The sequence below is a fragment of the Eleutherodactylus coqui genome, chromosome 9 (assembly GCF_035609145.1).
Source record: "Eleutherodactylus coqui strain aEleCoq1 chromosome 9, aEleCoq1.hap1, whole genome shotgun sequence".
Classification (NCBI taxonomy): Eukaryota; Metazoa; Chordata; class Amphibia; order Anura; family Eleutherodactylidae; genus Eleutherodactylus; species Eleutherodactylus coqui.
The window spans coordinates 32,193,677-32,218,530 of NC_089845.1; the positions used below are offsets into that span (position 1 = coordinate 32,193,677).

Consider the following 24,854-nt stretch of genomic DNA (forward strand, 5'->3'; position numbering starts at 1 on the left):
GTGCAAGTTTCAACGCTTTAATGAGAATTGAAATGTATAAACATTGTTTACAAAAGTAATATGACTGAGCCTTGTGGGCCTAAGCAAAATTGCCCGTTCGGCGTGATTACGTGAGGTTTCAGGAGGAGGAGCAGGAGGATGAATATAATACACAGATTGATGAAGCTAAATGGTCCCCGTTTTTTATGGTGATAGAGAACGATGCTTCCATCCGCGGGTGCAGCCTACATATTGTTTAGGTACCGCTGCTGTCCGCTGGTGGAGAAGAGAAGTCTGGGGAAATCCAGGCTTTGTTCATCTTTATGAGTGTAAGCCTGTCGGCACTGTCAGTTGACAGGCGGCTACGCTAATCCGTGATGATTCCCCCAGCCGCACTAAACACCCTCTCTGACAAGACGCTAGCCGCAGGGCAAGCAAGCACCTCCAGGGCATACAGCGCGAGTTCAGGCCACGTGTCCAGCTTCGACACCCAGTAGTTGTACGGAGCAGAGGCGTCACGGAGGACGGTCGTGCGATCGGCTAGTACTCTCTCACCATCCTTTTACAGTGCTCCCGCCGACTCAGCCTTGACTGGGGAGCGGTGACACAGTCTTGCTGGGGAGCCATAAAGCTGGCAAAGGCCTTGGAGAGTGTTGCCCTGCCTGCGCTGTACATGCTGCCTGATCTCCGCGCCTCCCCTGCTACCTGGCCCTCGGAACTGCGCCTTTTACCACTAGCGCTGTCGGATGAGAGTTTTACTATCAGTTTGTCCACCAGGGTCCTGTGGTATAGCATCACTCTCAAACGGCTTTCCTCTTCGGGTATGAGAGTGGAAAGGTTCTCCTTATACCGTGGGTCGAGCAGTGTGTACACCCAGTAATCTGTAGTGGCCAGAATGCGTGTAACGTGAGGGTCACGAAAAAAGGCATCATAACATGAAGTCAGCCATGTGTGCCAGGGTACCTGTACGCAACACATGGCTGTCCTCACTAGGAAGATCACTTTCAGGATCCTCCTCCTCCTCAGGCCATACACGCTGAAAGGATAACAAGCAGCATGGGTACCCTCAGCAGTGGGCCCGGCTTTCTCTTCCCCCTGCTCCTCATGCACCTCCCCTCCACCTCTTCTTCCTCCTCCTCCTCAACGCGCTGAGATATAGACATGAGGGTGCTCTGACTATCCAGCAACATACTGTCTTCCCCCGCCTCCGTTTCCGAGCGCAAAGCGTCTGCCTTTATGCTTTGCAGGCAACTTCTCAAGAGGCATAGCAGAGGAATGGTGACGCTAATGATTGCAGCATCGCCGCTCACCATCTGGGTAGACTCCTCAAAGTTTCCAAGGACCTGGCAGATGTCTGCCAACCAGGCCCACACTTCTGTAAAGAATTGAGGAGGCTGACTCCCACTACGCCGCCCATGTTGGAGTTGGTATTCCACTATAGCTCTACGCTGCTTATAGAGCCTGGCCAACATGTGGAGCGTAGAGTTCCACCGTGTGGGCACGTCGCACAGCAGTCGGTGCACTGGCAGATTAAACCCATGTTGCAGGGTCCGCAGGGTGGCAGCGTCCATGTTGGACTTGCGGAAATGTGCGCTGACCCGGCGCACCTTTCTGAGCAGGTATGACAAGTGTGGGTAGCTTTTCAGAAAGCGCTGAACCACCAAATTAAAGACGTGGGCCAGGCATGGCATGTGCGTGAGGCTGCCGAGCTGCAGAGCCGCCACCAGGTTACGGCCGTTGTCACACACGACCATGCCCGGTTGGAGGCTCAGCGGCAAAAGCCAGCGGTCGGTCTGCTCTGTCAGACCCTGCAGCAGTTCGTGGGCCGTGTGCCTCTTCTCTCCTAAGCTGAGTAGTTTCAGCACGGCCTGCTGACGCTTGCCCACCGCTGTGCTGCCACGCAGTGCGACACCGACTGCTGGCAACGTGCTGCTGCTAACACATCTTGATTGCGAGACAGAGGTTGCGTAGGAGGAGGAGGGTGGTTTAGTGGAGGAAGCATACACCGCCGCAGATACCAGCACCGAGCTGGGGCCCGCAATTCTGGGGGTGGGTAGGACGTGAGCGGTCCCAGGCTCTGACTCAGTCCCAGCCTCCACTAAATTCACCCAATGTGCCGTCAGGGAGATATAGTGGCCCTGCCCGCCTGTGCTTGTCCACGTGTCCGTTGTTAGGTGGACCTTGGCAGTAACCGCGTTGGTGAGGGCGCGTACAATGTTGCGGGAGACGTGGTCGTGCAGGGCTGGGACGGCACATCGGGAAAAGTAGTGGCGACTGGGAACCGAGTAGCGCGGGGCCGCCGCCGCCATCATGTTTTTGAAGGCCTCCGTTTCCACAAGCCTATACGGCAGCATCTCCAGGCTGATCAATTTGGCTATGTGCACGTTTAACGCTTGAGTGTGCGGGTGCGTGGCGTCGTACTTGCGCTCAAACAGTTGCACTAGCGACAGCTGGACGCTACGCTGAGAGACATTGCTGCATGGGGCTGAGGACAGCGGAGGTGAGGGTGTGGGTGCAGGCCGGGAGACGGTCGTGCCTGTGTCCTGAGAGGGGGGTTGGATCTCAGTGGCAGGTTGGGGCACAGGGGGAAAGGCAGTGGTGCAAACCGGAGACGGTGAATGGCCTTCGTCCAACCTTGTGGGGTGCTTGGCCATCATATGTCTGCGCATGCTGGTGGTGGTGAGGCTGGTGGTGGTGGCTCCCCGGCTGATCTTGGCGCGACAAACCTTGCACACCACAGTTCGTCGGTCGTCTGCACTCTCAGTGAAAAACTGCCACACCTTTGAGCACCTCGGCCTCTGCAGGGTGGCATGGCGCGAGGGGGTGCTTTGGGAAACAGTTGGTGGATTTTTCGGTCTGGCCCTGCCTCTACCCCTGGCCACCGCACTGCTTCTTCCAACCTGCCCTGCTGCTGCACTTGCCTCCCCCTCTGAAGACCTGTCCTCAGTAGGCTTAGCAAACCAGGTGGGGTCAGTCACCTCAATGTCCAGTTGCTCTTCCTTCGAATCCTCTGTACGCTCCTCCCTCGGACTTACTGCCCTTACTACTACCTCACTGATAGACAACTGTGTCTCATCGTCATCGTCCTCCTCACCCACTGAAAGCTTTTGAGACAGTTGCCGGAAGTCCCCTTACTACTACCTCACTGATAGACAACTGTGTCTCATCGTCATCGTCCTCCTCACCCACTGAAAGCTCTTGAGACAGTTGTCGGAAGTCCCCAGTCTCATCCCCCGGACCCCGGGAACTTTCGAAAGGTTGGGCATCGCTCACAACAAACTCCTCCGGTGGGAGAGGAACCATTGCTGCCCAATCTGGGCAGGGGCCCGAGAACAGTTCCTGGGAGTCTGCCTGCTCCTCAGAATGTGTCATTTTCATGGAGTAAGGAGGCTGGGAGGAAGGAGGAGCAGCAGCCAGAGGATTCAGAGTTGCAGCTGTGGACGGCGTAGAAGACTGGGTGGTCGATAGATTGCTGGATGCACTTTCTGCCATCCATGACAGGACCTGCTCACACTGCTCAGTTTCTAATAAAGGTCTACCGCGTGGACCCATCAATTGTGAGATGAATCTGGGGACCCCAGAAACTTGCCTCTCTCCTAATCCCGCAGCAGTCATACACCTGGACCAGGAGCTCGGCCTGTGCCCACACCCTGACTTGGGCCTCCGCATCCTCGCCCCCGTCCACGTCCTCTAGGCCTACCCCTACCCCTCAGCATGGTGTATTATGAGTAGAGCAGAAACAGAACGCTGTAATTAAATGTGCCGCTTATTGGCCTGTGGTTGGAGGCTGACTTCGCTTACGGAACGCATAGCAGAGCCAGGAAACAATTATACGCAAGGCTGGGTATTAATCAGCGACTACTCCCCCCAGCAGACACGGCGTAAACTGAAGACGGTCACTGCCAGGCCAAATATAGTATATTTTTCAACTTTTTGGGAAAAAGCCCACTGCCTCTGATATACACTGTATTTGGATTTCCCTGTTGGAGGCTGACTTCGCTTACGGAACGCACAGCAGAGCCAGGAAACAATTATGCGCAAGGCTGGGTATTAATCAGCGACTACTCCCTCCAGCAGACATGGCGTAAACTGAAGACGGTCACTGCCAGGCCACATATAGTATATTTTTCAACTTTTTGGGAAAAAGCCCACTGCCTCTGATATACACTGTATTTGGATTTCCCTGTTGGAGGCTGACTTCGCTTACGGAACGCACAGCAGAGCCAGGAAACAATTATGCGCAAGGCTGGGTATTAATCAGCGACTACTCCCCCCAGCAGACACGGCGTAAACTGAAGACGGTCACTGCCAGGCCAAATATAGTATATTTTTCCACTTTTTGGGAAAAAGCCCACTGCCTATATAGCCAGTATACCTCTTTCCCTGCCTCACCAGTACTGCCCCTATACTCTGTAAAATGACTGCAGACTGAGGACGCCATGGTCTGCACGCCCGATATACAAAAAAAAAAAATTGTGCAACACTGCTAAAAGCAGCCTCAACAGTACTGCACACAGTCAGATGTGGCCCTAAGAAGGACCGTTGGGGTTCTTGAAGCCTAAAATAACTCCTAACGCTCTCCCTATAGCAACTCCACCAAGACAGCACTTTCCCTGATCTCTGTCAGCATGCATCTGTGGCGAGCCGCGGGCGGGGCTGATTTAAATACTCAGGTGACACCTGATCTCGCCAGCCACTCACAGCAGGGGGGTGGTATAGGGCTGGAACGTCACAGGAGGAAGTTGTAATGCCTTCCCTGTGTTTCTATTGGCCAGAAAAGTGCGCAAATTTCTCAGGGAAGGAAATGTATTGGAGTCGAGTACCGCGTGGTGCTCGTCTCGCGTAACGAGCATCTCGAACACCCTAATACTCGAACGAGCATCAAGCTTGGACGAGTACGCTCGCTCATCTCATCATCATTGCATTCAAAGTCCCTCAACTTTTTTATTTTTCCATGGACGGAGCTCTGTGAGAGACAGTTTTTTTGTGTGCAAGCTGCAGTTTTTATTGTTATCATTTTGGGGTACAGGCGGCTCTTTTGATCACTTTTACTGCATTTGTTTGGGAGGCAAAATTAACAAAATAAGCATTTTGCCTCCGTTTTGCTTTCTAATGGTTTTTGCTGTGCACAGATAATTACAGATACGATGATATCAAATATGTGGGTTATTAAAGATTTTATAGAATTAGGAGAAAGTGCGCAATGGCGGTGAAATGCGTCTGGTTACCATGACAACCCATCAGTCCTCTGCGATTACATTGAGCGTGGCATATAAAGGGTTAAAAGCGTGGTTCAATGTTTTCATCGATCCCTACTGTTGCAGCAGGAGGCTAGCTATCAGTCACTGCCGTCTCCCTCTGTTCGATGGTGCAGGCTCACTGCTGATTCCGCGACATCCAGAGAATGTATGTTTATGCCCTGTTACGTTAAGTGCCCCCCAGCCAGGATGTAAACTCACGTCTTGTAGCATTAAGAGGTTAAAATACACTTTTTTACAAAGTTTTTATAACTTAAACAGATATAGCTGTTTTTAACATAATATTGAGAGTTCTGATTTCAGATATGACCTTAAAAATGGCCACAACATCAAGTCTTTTTTAGTTATTGGACATTAAAGGGGTTGTCCCGAGGCAGCAAGTGGGTCTATACACTTCTGTATGGCCATAATAATGCACTTTGTAATGTACATTGTGCATTAATTATGAGCCATACAGAAGTTATAAAAAGTTTTTTACTTACCTGCTCCGTTGCTAGCGTCCTCGTTCCCATGGAGCCGACTAATTTTCGCCCTCCGATGGCCAAATTAGCCGCGCTTGCGCAGTCCGGGTCTTCTGCTGTTCTCTATGGGGCTCCGTGTAGCTCCGTGTAGCTCCGCCCCATCACGTGCCGATTCCAGCCAATCAGGAGGCTGGAATCGGCAATGGACCGCACAGAAGAGCTGCGGTCCACGGAGGTAGAGGATCCCGGCGGCCATCTTCACCGGTAAGTATAGAAGTCACCGGAGCGCCGGGATTCAGGTAAGCGCTGTGCTGTTCTTTTTTTCAGTCCCTGCATCGGGGTTGTCTCGCGCCGAACGGGGGGGGGGGGGGGGTTTGAAAAAAAAAAAAAACCGTTTCGGCGCGGGACAACCCCTTTAAATGTATTTACTATTTTTCAAAGCTAGTGCTCTTAGGCTGGATTCACAAAGGTCTATATTGGCCGGGTTTTCGTGCCCGGCCAATATACGCTGCCCCCTGATGCATTGGTTTACAATGCATCAGAGCACATGGGCATATTTCCGTGGCCGGGCACTTTCACACTAGCGGCGGCTGCATAGACTCTTATGGGAGCCTATGACAGCTGCCGGAGAAGGGAGGTGGGAGGGAGTTTAGCAGTGTAACTGCTAAGCTCCCACCCCCTTCCCTGCTCCTCTCCGCCCCTTGCCGGCTGTTTGCAATGGAAGGGGGCGGAACGGGGGTAGACCGATGAAGAAAGACCGGCCTAAACAAGATGTTGCTCCTGTTGAAGAGAGCAATGTTGGCCACAAGTCTCCAGGTAATCCCTCTGATGCTTTGCTTCCACCATTTCATATTAAACTGGGGCTGATAACGGCTTTGGACCAATCAGGTTCAGGTTTCTTAGACTTAAAGGAAAAAAATTACATAAGTGATACAAAACTCAAAGAAATAATCTTTATGGTCCTAAGATAAGGAAACTATGGAGGGATTCTTTGAGAAGCTGAACAACAAGCTGAGCACCACTTGGCAATCATTCATACTTGTGGCTAAGCGATCTCTAGGAGCCACAAAGAGGAAAGCTGCCAACAGGTTACTCAAGACTTTCTCAAGAACTATAAAAACTTTGGGTGCCGAATGTCCTTAAAAACACATTTCCTTGATTCCCATTTAGGTTTCCTTCATGACCACATAGTAGCAATCAGCGATGAACAAGGTGAATGGTTCCACCAAGACATCCGAACAACGGAGGAAAGGTATCACGGCCGGTGGGATCTCTCATTGAGGAGTCATCACTGCTGGTTTTTGCAGGACAAAAGGACACAGAAGAGAAGAAAATGAACCACTTTTTTGCTGCCTCATTTGCAGTGATATGTAAATCTGGTATTTATCATTTTAACCCCGTAATTGTCGGGTTAGCAAGAAAAACACATGCTGTAATAAGTGCATTTCTGGCATTCTTTTCGGATGATGTTCAGCGTGCGCGGTAACTAATGCATTACTTTGATTGATTGGATTTTTACAGACGCAGCGATACCAAATACGTATTTTTGCTTTATTATTTAGATTCTTTTATTGCAAATATGGCAAAAGGGTTTTTCTTTTAACTTTTATTACTTTTTTTAAAATAATTAGTAAAGCTTTATTGTTTTTATTTTATACACTTTCTTTTAGTCCTCCTAGAGGACCACAACCAGCCATGCTTTGATCACTCCTGCAGTATGATGTAATGCTATAGCATTACATCATACTGCATTCTGACAGGCAGTCTATCAAGCCACCCCACGGGGATGCCTTGATGGGTAGTCCACCAAGACAGCCATGGGGCCTTTCAAAAGGCCCCGGGCCGCCATGACACCTGCACAGCTTCCCCATTCTCACCACGGGGGGAGGGGGCTGTACAGGACCCACAAACATTGGTCGGGGATTTAAATGCCGCTATCAGAATTGTCAGCGGCATTCAAAGGGTTAGTAGCTGCAATTGGCCGTGCGGCCAAGTGCAGCTATTGCCAGCAGGTGTCAGCTGTAATAAACAGCTGACGCCCGCACTGTATTAGCAGCGCCATCTCCCTCTATACACGCCCTGCAATGGCAGGACATAAAAACACTATTACGCCATCACTAAGGGGTTAAATACAATTCCAAAAAAAAACCCCAACACCCCAAAATTAGTTTTCAAAAAAACCATGTTATGAAAAGAAAATTGCTGACTAACGTTATCCCTGTGGATCTACTGAGCAGACACTGTTGGCTTATCCAATCGATATGCCCCAACGTCTATCACCAGAATACCCCTTTACAGTGTATATGCACCTTTAACCCTTTCCAATCCACTGTCTGACGTCTAAAGACATTCTGATTGAAGGCTGTACAGCTCCGATGTCAGAAGACGTCCGGCAGGGTAGTATTACTGTATATTACTGGCTGCTCTGTTGTCGGGGGGGCCTCTCAAGCATGTCCCATACCGCAGTACTGGCCCTAGCCAGCAGATGGCGCTATTGTATAATGGCAGAAAGAGAAAACCCCCTAGGAAACCCTGAATCCAAAATTGGATTGCAAAGGGTTAAACAAATTCTAATATGAATTACGCGACTTGTACAACAAAGGGTACATGGTACACTGATGAGTATCGTGACCCTTTCGAACACACTTTATACATATCACAAAGAAGATAAGGTACAGGACTCTGTGACTCGCGGACTTTTTCGGTCATGCTCGATCCCCTTGTTGGCACAGTATGGCTCACTAAAGGAAAAGAAGAAAAGCGCTACATAGACTAAATACGTCTCCCATGATTAAACAACCATTCGTTGTGAATGATGGAGGGTCAGTTGATGGAGTTATACTATAGGCACAGCACTATTGCAATACTTTATGATAATACATTCCAGGAAACACTGCCAACGTGAACAGTCCCAAGATCATGGATGCCAACCCCATCCAGGTCATGACATAGTGCAGGATGCCAAAACGTGCTCACGTAAAAGCGCTGTTTCCAACATGCAGATCAACATTAACAACTCACGACATGCAACGCATTTTGGGAACTGGGGTACCCTTTCCTAAGCATCATTAACACTTGAGAAAGGGATCTCCAGTTCCCGAAACGTGTTGTATGTCAAGAGTTGTTAATCAATATCAATCTGCCCCTTGGGAGCTGCGCCTTTATGTGAATGAGTTTTGGTTATCCCGCACTCTTTGGCATTGGGATTGGGTAGTCATAACCTGCACGAAAGGTATCTGAGGGATCAATATGGCTTCAGAGTCACATTGTGGCCACCGTTAATGCTGTATGACACAATTGCACATGAAAATTACATGGTTATTCCAATTTCATAGAACGATGACATATTTGTAGGCTTCTGACCGGTGAGGGTCTGACCTCCACCAATCCTACCAATAGAGGGCCGCAGTACTGATTCAGTGCTACAGTCCATTCATGCTTTTTCTCTGGCGTTGTATGAGGTTCTGCTGCAGTTACCTTGCATAGCGGTTGTCCGACGTGCTGCGGATCCTTCGTTCTCTGGATTGGTGGAGGTCCCAGAGGTCAAAGCCCCACGATCATTAAAAGTCATGGCATATCCTACCGACATGCCATGAGATAGGCATATGGTACAACTGGTATACATTTTTTGGAGAACCTGCAAGATCTATCCTGGTTTACTAACCTTTAAAATTACTTAAAGTAACTTGAAAATATTTCAATTTAACACATCCAACTGAATAATGCTTCATTAATCTCACCAGCAAAGAATAAATTATAGCACAATACCTAAAGTACTCTGGCTCCTATTATCAGCTGAAGACGCTGCACAATGCAATCCACTTATTGCTTGCATCTCATAACTAATGACAGTGAATTACTGCCTATTTCATGATTCATGAGTAATACAGAGGAGACGAGGACTGCTGGGTCCCATGGCAATAATTCTCCTCTGAGAAGTTGTAGGTCAGCAGAATTGCAGCATCAGTTACAACAAGTTCAGTGGTGAGTCACCATGTCTATTCAATGTGCCAATGGGTAGAGCAATCTGATAGGCTCTGCTCACATGTACTTCAAAGGCTCCGCGCAAAACCTCCGGCGCAGATCTGGTATGAAATGTCGGGCAAAGAAGTCAAGCATGCAGGACAGGTAGAGGAACCGAACAGACGCCATTATAGTTTGGTTCCGTTATGAGCTGTGAATCCATAATGGAATCCCTAGCGCAGATGTGACTTTATCCTTAGGATGCACACATAATCATTGGCAAAAAAAATCATGTACCTAAAAGAAGTTTTTGGGTGGAATGAGTTTCACTGTGATTGTAATGTTGATATAAGTTGATATAAGGCTCTAGTACCCTGTTGTACTGCCTCTAGCTTGGATACAAGATGTGATACAGGCAGGCATGGAGGCTCTAGTACCCTGTTGTACTGCCTCTAGCTTGGATACAAGATGTGATACGGGTGGGCATGGGGGCTCTAGTACCCTGTTGTACTGCCTCTAGCTTAGATACAAGATGTGATATGGGCGGGCATGGAGCCTCTAGTACCCTGTTGTACCGCCTCTAGCTTGGATACAAGATGTGATATGGGCGGGCATGGAGCCTCTAGTACCCTGTTGTACTATCTCTAGCTTGGATACAAGATGTGATACAGGCAGGCATGGAGGCTCTAGTACCCTGTTGTACTGCCTCTAGCTTGGATACAAGATGTGATACGGGTGGGCATGGGGGCTCTAGTACCCTGTTGTACTGCCTCTAGCTTGGATACAAGATGTGATACGGGTGGGCATGGGGGCTCTAGTACCCTGTTGTACCGCCTCTAGCTTGGATACAAGATGTGATATGGGCGGGCATGGAGCCTCTAGTACCCTGTTGTACTATCTCTAGCTTGGGTACAAGATGTGATACTGGAAACATCAAGACTCTAGTACCCTGTTGTACCGCCTCTAGCTTGGATACAATATGTGATGCAGGCAGGCATGAAGGCTCTAATACCTTGTTGTACCGCCTCTAGCTTGGATACAAGATGTGATACAGGTGGTCACAAAGGCTCTACTACCCTGCCCTGTTGGGCCACCTTTAGCTTGGATACAAGATGTGATACATGGGGGGCATGGAGGCTCTAGTACCCTGTTGTACCGCCTCTAGCTTGGATACAAGATGTGATACAGGGGGCATGGGGGCTCTAGTACCTTGTTGTACCGCCTCTACCTTTGATACAAGATGTGATAGAGGTGGGCATGGGGGCTCTAGTACCCTGTTGTACCGCCTCTAGCTTGGATACAAGATGTGATACAGGCCGGCATGGAGGCTCTAGTATCCTGTTGTACCACCTCTAGCTTGGATACAAGATGTGATGCATGGGGGCATGTAGGCTCTAGTATCCTGTTGTACCGCCTCTAGCTTGGATACAAGATGTGATACGGATGGGCATGGAGGCTCTAGTACCTTGTTGTACCACCTCTAGCTTGGACACAAAATATTATACAGGCGGGCATGGAGGCTCCAGTACCCAGGAAGAAACATAGAGGCTTAAATATATTGGCCAAAATATGAACCAATACCTGGTACGTACTGTAGCGATTCCATCTGTTTATGCGTGCAGGTAGGTTAGGTGAGTGTTTTGGGTGTTTGACAGTCATTGTGTCATGTGTGCTCATGAGTCCCATTCACAGCTTTCTAGTTCACGTATGTTTAGACGTTACAAGACCCTTGTTACTTATATTTAAGGACACTTTAGTAACTGAGTCTGTTCCATTGGATTGGTGCATAGGCAATGTGGTGTTGATTATCACATCTTACCAGGATGTAGCGAAGCCGATCCGCCGAACAGCTATGTTTACACCATGGAACTAAGAACATAAACCACCACAGGTAGCATGTGGAATAACAGATGGAGAGGGAAACTTTCCCTAGATGACTCAGAAGAAGAGACTGTACCTACATATAACAGATATTCTTTCTTGATAAGAAAGTAGCCGACCCAAGATCTTCGCCCACTCATGTCCCCATCTGGGACAGAGGTAAACAACTAAGTAAGAATACAACTACCACCAGTAACCAAAGTCCTTAGCTTGAGATGAGCAGGAAAAAATAGCAAACCAAGGTCCAGCTCTGATTCCATGCACCATCAGATGAAGACTGCAAATAATCAGCACAGAACCACAGCCAAGCCAGGAATATAAGCCCTCCCTAAATGCTAGACAGGTGCAACAGGTAGTAGAACCCTCCTATGAACATTCAACTCCAGTGCTAGAAAAAACTGAGAGGAATATCCAAAACAGCACTAGCATAAACCAAACCTCTGTGAATGAAAACTAAAGCCTGCTGCAACAATGATATTCAAAAAGGGGCCAAAAAGTGAACCTGGAAACTACAGGCCGGTAAGTCTAACTGGCAGCTCTCCCTGTTACAGTCCTGGGTATAATAGATGATGGGACAGATCTCTGTATTGCCCCCTGATATATCTATACATAGTTATTAGAGCGCCCCCTTGTTATAGTATTGGGTAAAAATAGATGATGGGAGAAATCTCTGTACTGACCCCTAATATATTATACATGGTTATTAGGTTGCTCCTCATCGATCGGGGTTCTCTTACTGTATATTGCCAGCCTCTCTGCTGACCTATCCAATGTGTCACCTCATGCAGTACTGTCTTTAGCCAGCAGATAGCGCTGTTGTATAACGGCAGAAAAGGGTAAGCCCCCTAGGAAAACCAGGATACAAATTGGATTGGAAAAGGTTAATAGGATTCCTGACAAAGTTAGGACTCGCTCACATCAGCGTTCGGGAGTTCTGGTTTTCTACCCTGCTCGGGGAACAGTAAAACGGCACCCCTGGTCGAACGGATCTGTTGTGGAAATCAACGATTGACAAATGGTGTGAATGAACCCTTAGTCAAATGTGTAATTACGTTTGGTTCAGGTAGCCAGCTCAAGGTTGCCTCAGCCTTCCGTTCCAAGGTCGGTAGAATAATTACCCAGCTGGCTGGGGAAGGGGGTTAACAAGATTTATTTTATTTACCTCCAACATGTAACAGAAAGGTTGTAAAATATCCCTGTGTGTTCGGGCATGGGAGATTTACTACTAATGACAGTCCAGAGTATTTCCACCAGCGCTCAATGAATCTGAGGCTCATGCTGAGGAGCGTTCGTGCACAGAGATTGAATTGCAGGGCAGATTTTTAAATCTAATGCTTTTTTCACACGGGCGACAGCGATATTCCAGCTGTGTTCTTTGCGATATTGCTGTGCTTTCTCGCTGCAATATCACGATTTTGTGTTGCTACAAAGTCACACAACTTTGTAGCGCTCTTTTGCTGGGATTTTTGGGGGGCTTGAATTATAAGCCCTACCCTGAAAATAAGCCCTATCGGCCTTAGAAAGAAAACAATAAAACAATACATTACATTACCTAACAGGCGCTGTCCACTCCACCGAACTTCTGCTCCTCCAGATCTGGCACACTTGTTTGTAGCCTTCAGCCAATGCTTCCTCATTAGGGGTTTCAAAAACCCTGCCTCCAGGAAGTTCTGGCTCTGATTGGTTCTCGATCGCCACGGCTCATCCAATCACTGCAGCGCTCAATGAACCAATCACAGCCATCGCATTGAATGGCTGAGATTGGTTCATCAAGTGCTGTAGTGATTGTTTCTTGAGCGCCGCGGCTCAGCCAATCAGAGCCAGCGCTTCCTGGAGGCGGGATTTTTGAACCCCCTGCCAGAAAGCGCTGGCTGAAAACTACCAACAAGTGTGTCGGAGGTGCGGCGGAGTGAACAGCGCCTGTTAGGTAATGTATTGTTTTTCTTAATGCAGATAGGGCTTATTTTAGGGGAAATAGTAGGATTTCTTACCGTAAGAGTTGCATCGCACCTTATGAAAACCGTGTTTTGGCGCGATGCGATGCAATAGAAGGGAAGGCTCCATAAAGAAACATGAGTTACTAAACATCGCAAATCGCGGCAATATTCAGCATGCTGCAAATTTTTTTCTCACAATGTAGCAGCCTACAAAACATCGCTCATGTGAAGGAACCCATTGGAAAGCATGGGCTGCACATACATGGGATCTGTAGCGCTGTCGCATCACAAGAAAATTGCGTGATTTTGTCGCCTGTGTGAAAACGGTCTAAAGCATGTCAAATTCTGCTGTGGATTTTCACAGTGGATTTCACTCATATCAATGTAGAAGGGTGACATCCACCAAGGGATGTGTAGCAGATTCTTCTGTCCCATGCGGTATCAGGCTTATTATGCATCAAAATATCTTGTGACCAAGTAATTCAAATAGTTGATTGATATGTGGATGTCAGACGGGTCCACAGTCCCAGTTATCTGTGGGGTTCTGCTCCCGGACACTCTCCTTCACTCTCTCCAGCTCTCTACGGGGTCAACAGTCACATTTAGGGGTAGCACTCAGCGCTGCATGGCGGCTCCTCTCACTCTCGCTCACCGTCCTCCCAGGGAGACCCGGGTGGATTGGGCCCAGGGTATACATTAGGCCAGTGCTCAGCCTCTGCAATCCTGGGGATCCTCATAGGACGAGGCGCAGTTTCTCCTACTCACTAAGAGGTTCTCACTCCAACCAACCTGCAAACTTGCGTGGACTGTCCTAGACTTCAGCCCAATGCTCACTTGCACACATAGATTCCATCTGCTGAATCCCGCAGCAGAATCCAACCGCGCCCGCAGACATGGACAGGAAAAATACATTTTCTTACCTGTCCAGATCCAAAGCGAGTCTCCTCCGTGCCGGCTGGATCTTCTTTCTTCAGCACAGCGCCGACGACATGCCGGACGCATGTGCATTGCATTTTTTTTTTAATCTCCTGCTTTCCCACAGATCCGCGACACATTCACAGTGACAGTTGTGGCAGTGTTGCGAATTGGACGGCTTCCATTGACTTTAATGTAAGCCATCCCGCTGGATCCGCAGAAAAATGGAGCATGCTGTGATTTCCTCCCGCACGTGCCACAAAGAAATCCTCCCATGGACATTAGGCCTTAGGCTCAGCCTCAGCCTCAGACTGAAGTAGACTGACTGACCGCACAGCGGCCTTGCATAGACATATATGAAATATGACCACGTGACACACAACAAGATACATTTTCCAGACATAACCCAGACGTTAACCCTATTCAGTGCTGCAGAGGTACAATACACATCACAGATGCACACACATAGAAGACACTGACAATACAAATGCACAAGACAAACGCATTCATACTTATGGAGGGGCCCCGTTAACTGTGGGCCATTACAATAGCTCCACCCTGGCCTTGACTCATGTTGCAAAACTAATGACAATGATGTGACATCTGAGGGTTAATGTCCCTTAAAGCAACATGCTCAGAAAAAGACCTGCTGTATTTCTTGTTAATCTGACATTTTTAATTCATTTTTGGTCATTTTTTTTTTACATTTTCTGTGCCAAAATCTATATTTAAAAAAATGATTCCCTTTATTCTATGAGGAAAATGTGGGGCTCAAAAAGTAGAGATCAGTCATTAGATTTGTAGCTTAACCCCTTCCCGCCCTACATATGACTATATAGCTGCATATATCCCATGTATATGCCGTGTATGGGGCGGCTCGGGAGCCGAACCCTCTTCATACATGGCGGGTATGGGCTGTCTCCGATAACCAAGACCCCCCCCCCCTCCCCCCACTTGTCTTCTGCATCCAGCTGATTTCTGCATGGATATTCTGTTATACAGCCGAGCGCCTTGTGCGGGTATGGAGAACAGAGCTGGACCGCTGTGTTCTTCATACCCTGCCTATCAGCAGGGAGCGGGATACAGCTGAAACAATAGTATCAGCTGTATCCCGCTGTGACAACGATGAGCGACAGGAGAACGAAAACTGCAGGATGTCAGCGTCGTTACACAGAGCGATTATTGTTCAAAAGACGGCTTTGAGTGATTTTTGAGCGATAATCGTTGTGTCTAAATGGGCCTTTTTACTTAGTACAAGTAGTAACACATAAAGCTTGGCAGTGCTGTAACCATAGCGATCCACGGAATAAAGGTATGATGCCATTTTTACTGCACCATGATCACGGCAAAAATGAAACAAAAAAACCCCATAGTACAATTACATTTTTTTCCCATTCAACCAAAAGTTTATAGACAAGTTTCTCAGCACATCATATGATATATTACATGGTGCCATCACAAGAACAAGCCCTCCTACAGCTGTGCCCAAGTACAGAATAGTCAGGGCTCATGAAGGGTAGGAATCAAATAATGAATACTAGCTGATCCCTAAGGGGTTAATCTTTACTGAGGGGAGGATGGGATTATTGTACCCTCTTGTGGTAGATTGAGAAATTGCATTGTAACAAGCAATGCGGTTCGGCTTTTCCTCTTGATTTTGGAAGACATTTCTGAATACTAAAATTAGACAGACTAAAAGAAGATGGAACTGTGAGGAACTGCCGCTCTTACCACCGGGGGGCGCCCTGCATGCCTGTCAGGAACTGCCACCCTTACCACCGGGGGCGCCCTGCATGCCTGTGAGGAGCTGCTGCCCTTACCACCGGGGGGCGCCCTGCATGCTTGTCAGGAGCTGCTGCCCTTACCACTGGAGGGTGCCCTGCATACCTGTCAGGAGCTGCCGCCCTTACCAACGGGGAGGGCCCTGCATGCCTGTCAGTAACTGCCACCCTTACTACCGGGGGATGCCCTGCATGCTTAACTTGGCACATCTTGCTACACTTGTTGACTAGCATGCTTTATAAAGGCCGCATCCGCATGCGCTTCAAAATGTCGCTACTAAATCATCGCTACAATGTGAAGCCCGCAGTTTCTAATCGGTTCTTTTTCACATTATCGATGTTTTGTAGCGAGATTTCGTATTCCGTGTGAAAGAGCACTGAGGCTGCATCCACACGGGCGAGAAAATTGTGCAATTTTCGCGCGATTTTCGCCTGATGCAATAGCCAGTAAAAAAGCAGAATATGGAACCAATGATTTACAACGGTTTCCTTCCCATCTGCAATGTTTTCACTGATGCGATGGAGAGAGGATAAAAAAATCGTGGCGCGCTCTACCTTTCTGCGATGTGCAATTTAAAAATTTTTTTCATCCCCCATGTATTCCAACGGAAGCTTCTTTTTATCGCATTGCAACGCTACAAACACGATTTGCGATTTTAACATTACAAAGTCCCATTGTCTTATGCAATAAAAAATTGCGCAAATTTGTAGCGCGAATTTATCCCAGGCAGCAGCGGTGCGAGGCGAGATTATTCTCCAGAAATACATTGCTGGCGCTCACAAATCGCAGTGAATGAAAATGTGATTTTGCCACGACTTTCTCACTGAAAAATCGCGATCGCCCCTGTGGAGCCAGTCTTACTTTCTAGAAATGGCGTAAAAAGTGTGTAAAACACATAATACGTTTTTTTTATTGTGATTTGAGCCAGAATTCTGCTGCCTTCCCTTTTCATTAGCAGCCGGGGTCGGGGGGGCAGCCGGTGGAGGACTTACTTGTTGTCGTCTCCAAATTTGGGGTTATTAATCTAAAGGTTAAAAATGTAAATGAAGCCCAAGAGACAAAGAGACCTTGCGATCCGTTGTGCTGACCCCCTTGTGGCTACTCATGTAATTGCACCTACGTCATATGTGGCGCCATCAGAAATGCATGAAAATCATGGTATTATGTATTCAAGCCGAAAAAGACCACAAAACAGTGGTATTGTAAAGAAAGCCAAAGGCCTCACTCAATAAAGCGCGTATTACGCACGTAGATTCTTGCGTGAATGCCCTATACTTTCAAACCCCATAGCTTATCCTGGCATGTATGCGCATGGAATATGTGCCAAGATAGGACATGCCACATTTGATTTTGTGCGTTTATTTCATGCGTATCGTGTGAGCGGCACAATAATAAGTGAGAACAAGAACGAGCCCATTGAAATCAATGAGTTTGAGGCCGCTTTCACAGGGGCGACAAAATCGCGCAATTTTGTGATGTGATAGCGGGAGAAAACGCATGTATGTGAAGCCTGTGCATTCCAATGGGTTTCTTCACATGAGCCATGTTTTCTCTGATGCTATCTTGCGAGAAAAAAAATGGCAGCATGCCCTGTATTGCAGCGATTTGCGTTTTTTTTGTAGCTCATGTTTCCCTATGGAGCCAACGCACAAAATCGCGGTTTTAGTGCGATGCAATGTAACTTTAACATTAGAAAATAAGCCCAAGCTGCACTCCATAAAAAAATGGTTACCTAGCAGGCTGGGTCCGAGTCCCCCCGGGTTCTCCGGTGCTCCGCCGTGCATCCTGCGGTCCTCGTTCGTCAATAGTAGATCACTTCAAGGTTTTAGGATTCCTAAATCCCGCCTCCAGGAAGCGATGGCTCCGATTGGTTCATCAGTGCTCAGTCAACCAACGCTGGGCAGTCAATCAATGCAGCATTGGATGAACCAATGCGATGACTGTGATTGGGTCATCCAGCACTGCATTGATTGGCTGAGCAACAGCCAAAGAACCAATCAACAGTCAGTGTGTTGTGAAAGTGGGATTTATGAATTTGCTCAGCGGCGGCATTGATTGGCCAATTCATAAATCCCAAGGCCACAAAGTGATGGCTGTGATTAATTCTTCGGCTGCTGCTCAGCCTATCAATGCAGCACTGCATGAACCAATGACAGCTGTCCCTTCCTGGAGGCGGGATTTATATATCCCACAACCAGGAAGGGATCTTCTGTGGGCAAATGAGGACTGCAGGACACACGGCGGGGCTCAGGAGAGTAGCGGGAGGACCCGGACTGCACCTGCTAGGTAAGTATTCCTTTTATTTTTAATGGAATGCAGCTAGGGCTTATTTTCGGGGTAGGGCTTAACCTTCTTGCAATAAAATTTACATGAGTGTCTTGCGGGCAGCAGCGATGCGATGTGCCATTTTTCACAGGAAAACGCTACAAAATTGCATGGTTAAAGCTGCGACATCGCTGCTATGTTGTAGCGGCGATATCGCTGTCGCCCATGTAAAAGAGACATTATTCTCTGTGTATTTCACGTGCAAATGCATCCATGTGAGGCCTCTTTCCCACGAGCGTATATCAGCTGGCCATCTGATATACGCTGTGATCTGATGCTTTGGATTCCAATGCATCAGATCACATGGCCGTATTCCTGAGACGTGAAAGCGCCCGGCCAGGCCAATATAGCGCTGGGCGTTTTAACGCCAGGCCCAAAAGATAGTCCTGGAACTATGTTTTGGGACGGAACACGTCGGCCGCTGCATGGGCTCCTATGCTCTCCTCCACGCTCGTTCTTTGCAATGGGAGGGGCGCGGTGCTAAGCACCTGCCCTTTTCCCGCCCCTTGTCCATAGCCATCAATGGGAGGAGACGGGACTGTGCTTAGCTCCGCCCCCTCCGATTGCAAAGAACGAGTGGGGAGGAGAATAGAGGTGAGCCTGCGATAGGGAGGGGAAAGGGGCTCCGGCATGGTAGTTTCGGCATTCCTCACCATTCCTGAGGCCCAATGTCCGCGGCACGCAGTGATTTCAATGCAGACGCACTGCGAATCATCTATTAAATGATTTTTAAATGCTTGCGGGTGATCGTAGGTTGTGAGGGGTTTTCTGCGCGGATGTACATGTGGATAATCCGCACGTGGACATTGGGCTTTCAGGGCAAAACTGTTGTGGATTTTCTGCTGTAGCTCTAACTTGCGGTTTTTCTGTTTCCACAACGTGTGGACGCCACCTTAATAGGGTTTTCCATGCAAATACTATTGATGACCTGTCCTCAGGATGGACCACTAATAGTTAATCAGCTGGGGTCCGCGTGTACCTGCTTTCTTTTCTCTTCATCTGTACTGCGGATGGTCCACACGGCTCGCCGTCTGACGTGCACAGTACAGATTTTTTTTTTAACTCCTGTTTTCCCTCCTGCTAGGCGATGACACGGCATCCTGACCTTCCTGCAATGTCAATCGCAGACAGGCCATGAATTGGACGGCTTCCATTGACTTCAATGGAAGCCGCCCTAGCGGAATCCACTCAAAAATGAAGCATGCAGCGATTTGTCCTCCACAAGTGGAAACCGCAATTGGTTACCGCTCTTGTAAAGGAACAATCACTTTTCCATAGCATGCTATGGGTGTTATCTGCTGCGGAACTCGGAGGCAGACACCTGATCTGGATTCCACAATGCAAATCCGCCCGTGTGCAGCTGGCCTATATTAGTATACTAGTAATTATTAGGAAATTGTAGTACCAGTGTATCTGGTGGTGTAATGCGCCACACAGCTCTGCTACATGGTACATCCATTATGATCATCACACACAGCTCTACTACATCTATCATGGCCCCACACACACAGATCCTGGTAGTAGTTTCTGTTGGTTTATCCAGTATACAGTAGTTTCTACCAAACTGCACAATGGCTCCTCCCACAGCAGTGACGTCACCGCAGGTCCTTCAGCCCACTGGATCTCTGTGGTGGAGGTAGGTCAGTGTCTCCTATCAGGACCGCTGAGTTGTGTCTGAGATAAGAACGGCTTAATTGTGTTCTCATTTTGTTATTTTTGTCCTCCTCTTCCAAGACCCCTAACTTTGTTGTACTTCTGTCGGACAGGCTCTGCGTTTTATATATGTTGTAGGGCCTGTGAGGATGTCCCTAGGGGGTGGGGGGTGGGAGCAATGACATCACCAGGGGTGGAGCATGAGAAGCATCCACACACAAACATACATACATACTCACGGTCAAGTGGTCATTAATAGTTTGATGATGTCAGTATAGTGGTGTTGGGGGTTAATTCTTTTTTTTTTGTCTGAATGAGGTTCATATGCATAACTAATTGCACTTGTGATGTCATATCAAAATACTAATGACCACTTGTCCATCCGTGAGTTACATGCTCTGCCTCTGATCACATGATAGTGACATTATTACAGGTCCTTCACCCCTGTGCAGATAATAACAACCACCTGTCCATGAGTGAGTTACATGCTCCAGTCCTGATCACGACGGTGATGTTATCACAGATCCTTCATCCCTGTGCAGATTACAGGCAGACTACATACCCTACAAACCCCGGAAGCCTCAGTTGTTATGGAATACTAACAACCACCTGTCTATGAGTGACTGTATGAGTTACATGTGACGATGTCACCATTATGGGATCAGTGACCAGGGCTCTGACCTCCACCCCTGATTACATGATGGTGACATCATCATAGGTCCTTCACTTTATTAAAAACTGTCAGAGCCAGACAGCAGCCATGTACTTACAGCAGCTGTCATGATGTCACCGTCATGTAATCAGTCACCTGTATGGGAGGAGTCTGGGGTCACATGACTAGGGAGTGATCAGTGTGTTCAGGACTCTGCTATGCTGCTTGTGATGCCTGTTGTATGGGGAAAAAAAATGTATGTAGCAGAGCTGTGTATGTGACGTGCATGTAGCAGAGCTGTGTGTGTCTGTGGGACGTGCATGTACCAGAGCTATGTGTGTCTGTGACGTGCATGTACCAGAGCTGTGTGGTGCATTGCACCACCAGAAACATTGGTGCTATAATTCCCTAATAATTACTAGTCTACTGTATATGAAGAAATTGGGAGAAGAATAATCTATGCCCACATTTACTAAAAAATGATCATTTTAACGTTTCATAACTCATCAAGCTTAAACTATACAAAGAAGTGGGATTTTGAGCTCCGTAGTACACGCATGGAATATTTTTAAAGTTGAAAACATGGCAGAACTTTATATAATCAGAAAACATTTATTTTTGCCTTAGTCATCATCTGGAATATTGCCGATCGTGGCAAATTGTGGTATTTGTCTACATTCAATGTGAGAAGCGTACAGTACAGGCGCTTCATTGTGCCAACATCTTTGGAATTACATCTTTGAGAGTTTTGACAAGTTCCCCTGTACACAGTGCGGTTATGGATGACACAGACCACGGCACGGCGCTACAGACATCGCTCATTCCAGTGTTTTTAATGTGAAATTGTCACAGGTACAAACCCCTCTAGAAGTGCAGATGAATTCACAGTAGTGTTATATGGTGGGTTCTACGGGTTCACAGACACACAGGCCAAATAGGAATCAAGTTTACATAAAGTGATGGAACTTGATATATATTCAAGATATCAAAAAAGATACAAAACCGGGTATAGAAATGGTGTATCAGCAACACAATGCATTATACTTGGCATTCATCGGGGGGAGGTTGGTCATCAACCCTAGAAGTCATACATAGACTTCAAGCACCCTTCCATGGTGATCTCCCCTCTTCCTTGGTCTGCAGTGACTTATAACTATGGATGACGCTGCGTGAGATTTCTGCTCGAAGACCTGACCTTGTAGTAGAGGTGGGCAGAGAATAGCTTCACACTAAGGCCTCTGTCACCCAAGCGTCAAGATTTAACGCTGACCGCATTTCTGACGAAAAATTGCTGTGACTGACCAAGTTGCGGCTAATATTCGGAATCTTTTCGCCATTGCGTAGTGCAGCGAAATTCTGCCGCAGCCCTGAAATCCCTGTCAGCAGAACTACCAGGAATCACTTTTAAATGCCTCATGAGAAGCAGTATTTATATGACAGAGCGCAAAATCTAAAAGACCAATGACACAAGTCCAACAGCCCGGACAGCATGCATGAGATCCGCTGCCACATGCGCCGGTATCCTGCCTCCCACACGCTCCTGTGAGCCTGGCCTCTACAAAAGGTAGATATAATATTATTAGGCTGCTCTCACATGAGCGTCTACTGAAACGTGTCAGTGGAACGCATTTTCAAACGCGTTTGAGGGGTTTAATGCACCGAATCATTACAATGGGTGAAGAGTTGCGTTAAAACGCACTAAAATAGAGTAGACGTCTTTCAAAAAATTGTGGCACTAGAAACGCCACGGTCAAACGTTAGTCTGCAAAGGAGGAGTCTTACAGCGCTTAGCACGGCGTTTGAACCGCCAACGCTGTCAGACGCCTTGTGCGAGAGCGGCCTCTCTATACTTGTTGAAGAATGCCCCAAGCTGAACGTGTTGAACGCTATAACCTGTAGGAAATCAGACGGCCCCCTTTCTTCTTCCATGTGTGAACTATCCCGGGGATTTCGTACCTGGACGCTACAGATATGGCTTCTTCCGCAGCAGGAACAGGAAAACCCAGGTTACTCCTTCGAACATGAAGGGGCGCCCCACTCCCCCATTTTCCCAGTGAAGTTGGAAGTGATTGGCAGCTAATGAACAGATGGATTGGCTGTGCAGTTTGCAAATCTTCTTCCGTGGCCTCCGCATGCCTCCTTACTCCCTGTGATTATTTTTCTCTTGGGGAGGGTTGAAGATAGTCTACATGCCACCCTTACCACCCACCATGTATGACCTGAGGACGCATCCCAGAAGCAATGGCATCAGTCAGTTGTAATACACTACATCGGTATGGTAGGAACCTGACTGCAGGCTCTGTGAGTCGACAAAGGGGGACACACTGATCACCTCTGATGGCGAAGACAGTTTTGATGTTGTGCAACAGAATTTTGACTTTCTGTTTCCATTGATATCAAATTTCTGTATTTAAGTGTCACTAAACAGGAGATATGAGGGTTTCAGATCGGGAAGATCATTTGTAATAACCTTATATTCAGCATATCTCCACACGCCTCAACACCTGCCAGCATTTACTTCTCTTCTATAGGGGTGAATGCACACAAGAGGATTTGATTTGCGGAATCCGGAGCGCCCACCTCCGGTCTCCGCAGCGAATACTGCCCATAGCATGCAATGCAAACCGGATTCCTCGTGTTCACTAGTGGTTTCTGACTGGGGATGAGAAAAAATAAAATCAAAAAATAAATAAATACAAAATCGCAGCATGCTCAATTTTCCTGTGGTTTCCACATGGACAGCTTCCATTGAAGTGAATGGAAGCCGTCCGACCTCGGGACCGCCCGTAATAGACATCACGAACAGGTCGTGGATTCCGCAGGAGAAGCAGGAGTTTAAAAAAAAAAATCTGTTCTGCACAAGTCAGATGGCGAGCCATGCGAACCAGCCGCAGTACAGAAAAGAAGAAAATACAGGTGCGCGGATGCCAGCCGGGCACAGGGTCAGATTCTGCTGCAGGGTCCCGCATTTGGAATCTGACCCGCCCGTGTGCATGTGGCCTAGTGCTATGACTGATCAGATCAGTAGCCTCGGCATCACTGGGACAGCAGAACGGTTCTTCTTTAATACAAGCGTTGTCCAAGTGCAGCAGAAAACAGACTCAAACAAGAACATTTTTGGTGATTTATTCGAAATCAGATATAAGGATACAAGAAACTCTTGTGGATAAAACAGGTACTGCCGGAACATTCTCGAGGTGGTAAACAAGGCAATATATCAGAACAATAAAATGAGGTAGAACCTTTTCAAGTGGTCAGAACACCATAAAATACATTAAAATAATCAAACTGAACAAAACATGGAGGATTCCAGTAAAGCTCCTTGCCTCAGATATAACGAGGGCAGCACCATAGTGATGGAAGACTGAACCGTCCAGAAGGCACTTTGGTCTTAGTTCCGTAGAACTCAATATATGAATGGAATGAGGATTTTCCTGGCTTTTGGATAGTCTTCAAATCTCTCAAGATACCATCTGGAAGAACAGGAACGAGTCAGAGGGGGAGTATTAAAGAGCGATTCATGCAAGAACGTCCATCTCACACCGGACATCAAGCTAAAACAATTACCATTACAATTTTGGGTTACACCGATTTCTTTTTATATCTCAAAACAAACTACAGTTTGCATCACAAAGGCCCCCTGTCCACAGACGTGATTTCGCCGGCGGTAAATCGCCAGCAAATCACGCCGTCTGAAGCTTTCCATAGCTTGCCATGAAAAGCGCTGGCCCCATGTCCAGGAGCAAAGAATCATTGCAATTCTCCACTCGCGGCCTGCAAATCGCAGCATGCTGCGAATTGCCGAGATTCTCCACGGTCAGCCTATCTGTCAGAATAGGCTGACAGCGGAGATCCGTCTGCGGCTCCTGCTCCTGGGCGGCCGCTCCCACAGCGGAGCTCCGCCGCGGGATACCGCAACACCCGTGGACAGGGGGCCTTAGGCTGTGTTCACATGGGACTACATGAAAATAGAAGGATTTATGCAAGCCGACATCGACAGAAGATCTGCGCTTTGTTCTCCAAGGGGTTTGAAAAAACGTCCCTGCTG

The 24,854-nt window shown here is 47.7% G+C and overlaps 1 protein-coding gene across 1 annotated transcript in view; it reads right to left on the reverse strand.

Annotated features, from left to right (window-relative positions):
• Positions 1-23,916: 23,916 nt before the first annotated feature.
• SRD5A1 (steroid 5 alpha-reductase 1) overlaps positions 23,917-24,854 on the reverse strand; it is a 34,047-nt gene continuing 33,109 nt past the window's right edge. The window contains exon 5 of the mRNA XM_066579208.1: positions 23,917-24,279. Coding sequence (XP_066435305.1) covers positions 24,213-24,279 — 67 coding nt within the window. The 3' untranslated portion in view covers positions 23,917-24,212. The remainder of the gene's footprint in view (positions 24,280-24,854) is intronic.